Source organism: Daucus carota, chromosome 3, assembly GCF_001625215.2.
Source record: "Daucus carota subsp. sativus chromosome 3, DH1 v3.0, whole genome shotgun sequence".
Lineage (NCBI taxonomy): Eukaryota > Viridiplantae > Streptophyta > Magnoliopsida > Apiales > Apiaceae > Daucus > Daucus carota.
The window spans coordinates 11548645-11556403 of record NC_030383.2 but is presented as its reverse complement, the minus strand read 5'-3'; the positions used below and the strand labels follow the sequence as shown (position 1 = coordinate 11556403).

The following is a 7759-nucleotide window of genomic DNA, read 5'->3' as shown; positions in this document are numbered from 1 at the left end:
CGACGTTGGGTAAGATATATGTCTGAATATTCATTTGCTAGATTTGCTATGACAGAGTCAGTATATCTTAACAAATCTCTTCTACGAGATTTCTTGTCTTCTATTTCTGTTGTGAATGCAGGACAGGTACTTGGTATTACTTGTCAAATTCAGGGACGAACACTATCAATTACTGAAAACACCCTGAACACTGCTCTGCAACTCCCAACTGAAGACTTTGAAGCAGTTCCTGATCGAGCTGAAAGGATTAATTTTTTCTTTGCTATTCACTGCCAGAGGGAAAATGGTGATCTTCCAAGCAAAATGTACGTGAAGCATTTACCTCGAGAATGGAATTTCTTCTTTAATTCCATTTCTCATGTATTTGCACCAAAGACTGGAGGGTTCCATGGCATCACAACCTTCAACCAGGAGATTGGAATTGCAATAGCTCAGAATTCAAGAATAAATCTGGGACACATGATCATGGGAGCTTTTCAGGACTCCCTAAGGAAAAACAGAAACATACTTCTCTATCCTAGGTTCTTCCAGATTGTGCTGAATCAACTGCTGACTCCTGCTGAGAGAGCTGTCTATCCCAATATAGACAATGTTATATGCTCTTTCATGACTACCAGGGTCATTTCTATGCTGGAAAACCATCAGAACTACACCAACAATGAGGATGTGGTTCTTCCGGAGGCAATGCAAGAATTCTTAAACAACCAGAACTTGCCTCCACCACACATTCAAAATGTTGCTGATCCAGTGGTTCAGGAAGAGGAGGCCCCTGAAACACAAGCTGAAGAAGTCACTGAGTCATCTCATCAAGCTAATATCCCTGAGACTCAAACTTCTCAAATGGAAGAAGAAGTGATAGTGGAAGATGCACAGACATCCTCAGATGACAATGCTCAATCTGAAGGAGAGGATTCACTTCAAGACAACTCCACTGATTCTGAAGATGAAGTGGATACTCCTGTTCAAGTCACTGTAGCTGCACCTTCTAATGATGCAATGGTGGATGTTGATGAACTTTTCACCAACACTTACAATCCACTGCTACAGTCAGGTATTCCTTCTGACTCTGACAACTTGTCCTTTGATGCACCTGATTGGGTTCAGAATCTTTTGGATTCCAATCAGCTTTCACCACCTATCACAAGTGCCAATGAATTTGAAATCCCCCAAATTCATAACCAAGGCACCACTTCCCAAACACCTGAAGCAGAAACATCTCAACCCCTCAGCCAACCACTTCAAATAATTGAGAGCGGGGGAGTAAGTGCCTTTAGTGCACCACATAAGGAGGTTGTTTCTGAAACTGCAGCTCTGTCTCCTAGTCATGAAAGGAGAATAGAAACTGAGACAACTGCAGATATGTCTATTTCTTCACCACCTCAGCCAAATACTATTCCAATGCACAGTAAGGTTGCACACACAGTTGAAGAATTGACGGTTGCTAACACCTTGTCGTCCATGTCAGGGATAGACACTGTTGTTTCTGATCCTTTTCAGGGTCAAGTGCCTTCACAGGCTTCTGGGGGAAACTTGGATGACATGCCACTTTCTACATCCTTGTCTACCCCCCTGGGAGGAACATTCCCAGATCCTTCAAAGGACTCTTCACCTCTCGAAGGTGAACGGCAATCTGTTTCTGAGCCCTTCGTATCAGGAAGTGTGCCAGTTATAGAGGACTTGTCACAAAGTCTTTCGCCGTCAAAGGCAGTTGTGGGAAACCAGGGTGCTTCGCCAATTCAAGGATCACATCCTTCGAGCCCTGTGTCTACCCACCCTGAGATTCCAACTCAGGATCCAACTAAGGACTCACTACCTTCGAGTAGTTGGCAACTTGTTTCTTATGACTCAGATTCATCTGACGAGGAAACTGAGGACGAAGGCTCACGAACCTTCATTGCACCTTCTGTGACCTCTCTAGAAGAGGCTAAGAAGATTTCTTCTGCAGGTACATCTCAGGATGCTGGAAAGTCTTTGAGTGAGAGGGAAACACCAACAGAACTTGCTATACAGAAACCCTCTAACCCACTGAGTGTTCTAGCTTTGAGTGAAAAGAGAGAAACACCTACAGAACGAACAAGTGAGAACCCTTCAGCCCAACCTACAATTGAATCTGCTATTCCAACTGTATCTGTGACAGAATTTGAAGCTCTAAAGTTCAAAGTTCAACATCTAGAAGCTGAGAATCTTGTTCTACGGGAGGAGTTAGTAGAAATCAAATCAACAATGGAACAAAGGTTAGCTGCCCTGGAGGCTAAGTTGCTGGCATCTCAACCTTCCAGAGAGGATTACTCAACTGAGGGGGAGAGAGCAGCAGAAAAAGCAAAGGGAAAGAGGGTGATAACAGGGGTGTCTGAAGAACTGATTGATTCTGCTCTTAGGCATCAATTCAGTTACAGTCATGATGAATACATCCCTGAGTTTGTGGATGACAGGGTGATAAGGATGGTTGGTGCTGAGAATGAAGATCTTGAAGAAGGAGAAATCCCAGACGCTGAAGTCTTTGCTGATGAACTTGCATATCACAATGACATCTTTCCTGCTGAAGAGTTTGAAATTGCAAATCCACAAGACATTGCTGATGTTGCTAGGGATTATGCTGAGCAAAGGAGAGCAAGGGAGAAGTTAGAAAACCAAAGACGGATTCGAAGGGAAAGGAGACTTGCCAACTTACATAAAGATGGAGCTGAATGGGATGCTGCTAGATCTGTGTTTGACTTTCCAGAGGTCACTCAAGATAATGATGATGACGAAGTAAAAGATATCTTTGACTCCTTCAGGAACAACTACAAAGATTTACATGATTATCACGAGGTGTTGAATGATATCATTTCTACTGTGTCTGTTGCTGTTCTTCCCAGAAGAGGATGGATGGTTAACATATCATTTGAGCTACAAAGAGAAGGCCATGGACTCAAGCATGTGTCAAGTCAGTTTCTCAGAGATCTATCTTTAACTGAGCTGTTTGTGGTAAGAAACAAGATCATCTCTACCGGCAGAAAGCATAATGAAGTATTTAGAGATATGGTGGAAGAATGGATCACTGATATTGGAGTTGAAATTCATGACAAGCCCTCAGTTATTAAGTATTTCAAGGATGGTATGATTCAGAGTATTGGACTCACTGATGAAGCACTATCAACATACAATCCTCGTATACTGAAATATCTGGAAGCTCAAGTCAGGGAGAAGTGCTCAAGGACTAGCAAGGGAAGACTAACTGCTGAACTGCTATATGCCTATCGTCTGAACTTTGCTGCTCTGAGAGACTTAGACTTATCAGCCATCAATCGTCAACCACCATATCCACTGCCTCCACTCAACCCTGAAATTCCTGAAAATCCAAATGCACCTGTTGTTACTTACAATCCTACATCTGTACTATTCAAGAAGAAGAAAGACTCTGAAGTCACTGCTATACCACTCACAGAGATTGGAAAACTCAATTCCAAAAGAATCACTCGTGCAGTTGCAGCTGTTAAGTGGTCAGTGGTAAAAGAAGACAAGAGTGTGCTCAAAGATTTGGTTGATCTTCTGGAGATAAGAAAAGCTGTAGAGACTGTCCACAACACTTCTAGAGTTCGTGCTCATCCATCAAGGATCATTATGAAAATTGAAGGAATGGAGATGAATGTCACTTTTAAGAAGTTGAAGAAGATGGTTCACCTGCAGACTTTAGAGAAGATGAAGAAAAATCTAGAGCAACCTCCACCTGAGAATACACTGGAGCAAGTGGCACTGAGTACCATTACAACAAGGATTGAAGAGATTGAAAACAAGCTTACTCAGAAGAGAGTAGAGGAAGCTGCAAAAAGGAAAGCTGAGCAAAAGCTGCTTAATGCAAGAGCCAAGAAACAAAGGACAGATTAGTTCAGGCTAGAGGAACAAATGGCTACTTGTATTTACTTTTGATTTCTGGAAAATGTAAGATATAATCCAGACTGTACTTAGTATTATTTCCTGTTTAAATTAGTATGCTTTTTCATTGTGTCAGTTGAGTTATCCTCTTAAAGGATTTGCTTGTCGAACTCTAACAAACAAATAGGGGGAGATTGTAAAGCATAATGTAATGTAAATGTAATTTCGATAACTCAACACAACAAAAGACAGGAAACAATACGTAAGTATAATACAGGAATCTACAGGTTGGAGATTCGATACGAACAGACAAAGACAATCAAGATATCTGAGACGAGCATCCGTCCACTGGAAGAAGTTCATTAACATGTTCAAGCCTCAGTGAAGAATAAAGTTCAATCAGTTTCTGCTATCAAGATTGCCTGAAGATCAAGTATCAAAGACCAGAAGATTCCAGTATACTTAATTTGATTATTTATAATCAAATTTATCGAAGCAACATCTAACCCGGAATGACTGATCAAGTATATTATCAAGCAAAGGATTCAAAGAATTATTTCAGTTCGAGTCGTTCGTGAACCAGACCAGTGCACAGGACGTCAGGACGTACGAAAGAATTCAGTGGATTCGATCAACGAATTAAATTGATCAAGTCAATTAAAGCTGCATCTCTAAGGATTAAATTTGAATTTATCTATATATATATATGTAAATATATTGTTAATTGGAAATTACTTGAATCCTCAATAATTCAAGTAATTCATAAAACAATTAACAATACATATACATATATATCTTAAATTCAAATTACAAATGGGTCAGTTGACTTAGTCAAAACCTGCGATTTGTTTAAGTCTTGTACTTAGAGAAATTCTCTAAGTCACAGTGACTTTCAAAGAAACAGGCGCAAGGTTTGACTTAGTCAAAACCTGCGCTAGTTTCTATCACTTGAAAGATGCTAAGTGAAGAATTCACCTCTGTGGATTTACAGGCGCATCTTTTGACCATGGTCAAGCGCAAGTTTTGACCTGGTCAAAAGCGCAACCTTTGACATATATATTCACTTAGAAATATATTTCTAAGTGTTGTTTGCCCTGTGATGCCCTGTAGTGGCGCCATGTTTGACCAAGAAGAAGGCGCAACATTTGACCTTCTTATAATTCTTCTAAGTCACACACTGTTATACACTACTGGCGCCAACTTTGACCGAGGCGCCAAGTTTGACCACAGTGGAGATAATATGCCTTTGGAGCGCAACTTTCATATACATATAATTATATATATATGTGTATATGAAAGTGGCGCCATCTACTGTGCTTAGTGGAGTTAGTTTTATTTTTATAAAACAAATTCGTCCAGGACGAACTCGTTAACCATGGTTAGTTGTTGTAAAGTCTATAAATAGGGCTTTGTGTTTTCATTTGAAAACAACTACACACTTTGTAAGTGCACACACTATACACATTCTCGAGAGTTAAATTAGAAGATCGTATTTATCGAGAGTCTGTAATAGAGTGATTGTAGTCTCTGCAGCCGACACTTGTGTTGGAATTTGTAGCACCCGAGGATTATTTCTAATACAAGAATATTCCCCGACTTGCTGGAGTTATTTATTTACGATTGATTTAACATGGACTGAAACAAGATTATCCGCAATTAAATTAAATCGAAGAAAATTGGTACGACGTATTCAACCCCCCCTTCTACGTCTGATTGGACCTAACAGTCTAAAGTCCGAAGGCAATATAGGATCAAGCTTTTTCGGAATTAGTGCTATGAATGATGAGTTACTACCATCGGGAATTTTACCAGAAGCGTGGAACTCATGAAAGAATGCCATGACTTCGCTTTTGATCCACGGCCACAGAGAGGAAATGACCCCTGCATTTAGCCCGTCAGGACCTGGCGCTTTGGTCTTGTCCGTACTGTGTAAAGCAATCTCAACCTCCTCTAAGCTGAACTTCTCTACCAACTGGTTGCTCTGGATGATTGATAATTTCTTGCTGAAAAGGTCCCCCATGGTAAAGATCTCTTCTTCATGTACTTCACCCAGGAAATTTTTGAAGTGCTCAAAAAATACCTGTTTAATTCGGGGCGGTGATTCATGGATTATGTCGTCATATTTGATTTTCTTTATGGAGTTGAACGCTTGCCTCTTGGCTATAGCCCTGTGAAATATCCTAGTGTTACGTTCACCATGCAGTTGTCAGGAGAGTTTTGACTTCTGGCACAGCATACCAGATCTGATTCTGTACAATTTATCTAATTCCGGTGCAACGCTTGAAGTAATAGAAGGAGAACCGATATAGTTGTCTAGCTGATCCCTCTGTTTCTCCGCTTCCAGAATTCTTTTATCTATGTTTCCCAATTTGTGCTTGTTCCAGTCCCTTGCCACCCATCTAATAGATTTGAATTTATGCTGAATGGAAGCTTGTTTGTTGCAATTCCAAGCAGAACGCATCTGATGTATAAGGTCCTTACTTTCTAGCCAGCTATTGAAGAAACGGAAAGGACGCGGACCCCAATCAAAAGCTGAATTTTTTAGCAATACAGGGGAGTGATCCGACGTTTTCCTGTTTAGTCCAGCCAGAACCCAATCACCAAGACTAAACCAGTCAGTGGACAGAAGAGCTCTGTCTAGGCGTGCTTTCTTATTAAAAGGGCCAAACCAAGTGTACTCAGAGTTTACCAACGGTGCTTCAACAAGACAAGCTGCATCTATGAAATCATTGAAAGCTTCAACAAGACAAGCCCTCATCTGCTGACGCAGAAGGAATTCTTTCTGTGATTTAGATAACTGCCCCTCAACCCTTTGTGTAATCTTCTCTGCTACACGAATCGACTGCAAATGCCGATTAAATTTCATTTGAAATCCTGAATTTAATCAAATTATATGTTTACGTTCCACCAGGATTTTTATGTTAACTGTTTGCACGCATTACGCATTTTGAGACTCTTATAACGTATAGTTCAATAACATTTTTTTTAATAAAAATTTAAACGTTAAATTTTTTCCCAGGATTTTTTTTAAAAAATATAATTTATGGAACTATATTTTATAGAAATATCTAAATGCGTGCCAAAAAATTGCGTAAAGAATCCGGTGGGACGGATGAGTGATAACGATTAATTCAATGAATAGACTCTGTTTGATGCTCCCTCCGTCCCCGTATAGTATACATTGCAGGACGGGGACGCATCACGGACTCTGTTCGGATGTTAAATTTTTATTCATAAAAATCTCAAAAAAAAATTACAAAATTATATTTTATAAGAGTATTGAAATGCGTGTCGAGTAGTTGAAAAAAAATGTATAAAATTAAATGAGACAGAGGGAGTGGACTGAAAATGTCTCCCTCAAGTGTGCTCTAGTGATATTTTTGTTGGTTTTGATGAGTTTAAAATAAGTGTTTCTTGCTTGAAGAAAAAGTGAAGTAGGAGTTATAAATAAGTTAAAAGTTATAAGTGATAAAAATATTTGGAGAAAAAGTAGAATACATTAAACAGAAACTAGTGTTCTCAGGTTTTTATAAGTACTTTTTGATTTTTTTATACAAACAGTAAGTATTTCTACCTTATAACCTTATAAGTATTTCTAACTTATAAATCGGGTTAATAGGCGAAAAGGTGATTGAACTCATGGTCAACTTGCAATTGGATCACTGAACTCAAAAAGTTTGTAAATGAATCAGAGAACAAGATTTAACTTGCAGTTAACTCACTGAATTAACAAAAATTTGCATTTAGGTCAATTGAGATTTAACGACGCAGTGACCTAAATGCAAATTTTTATTAATTCAGTGAGTTGACTGCAAGTTAAATCCAATTTTATTATCCGTTTCGGGTCAAAACAAACACCCCTCCACATGTTTTCCGAATCCAAGTACTAGGGGTGTGCACGGGT

The 7759-nt window shown here is 39.4% G+C and overlaps 1 protein-coding gene across 1 annotated transcript; it reads right to left on the bottom strand.

The window, feature by feature from the left end:
• Nucleotides 1-5545: 5545 nt before the first annotated feature.
• On the bottom strand, nucleotides 5546-6721 carry LOC135151374 (uncharacterized). Its single transcript, XM_064089790.1, has 2 exons — nucleotides 6111-6721; nucleotides 5546-6023 (listed from the first exon to the last, which is right to left on the bottom strand). Exons 1-2 carry the CDS (start codon nucleotides 6719-6721, stop codon nucleotides 5546-5548), a joined length of 1089 nt encoding a protein of 362 aa, XP_063945860.1.
• Nucleotides 6722-7759: the final 1038 nt, after the last annotated feature.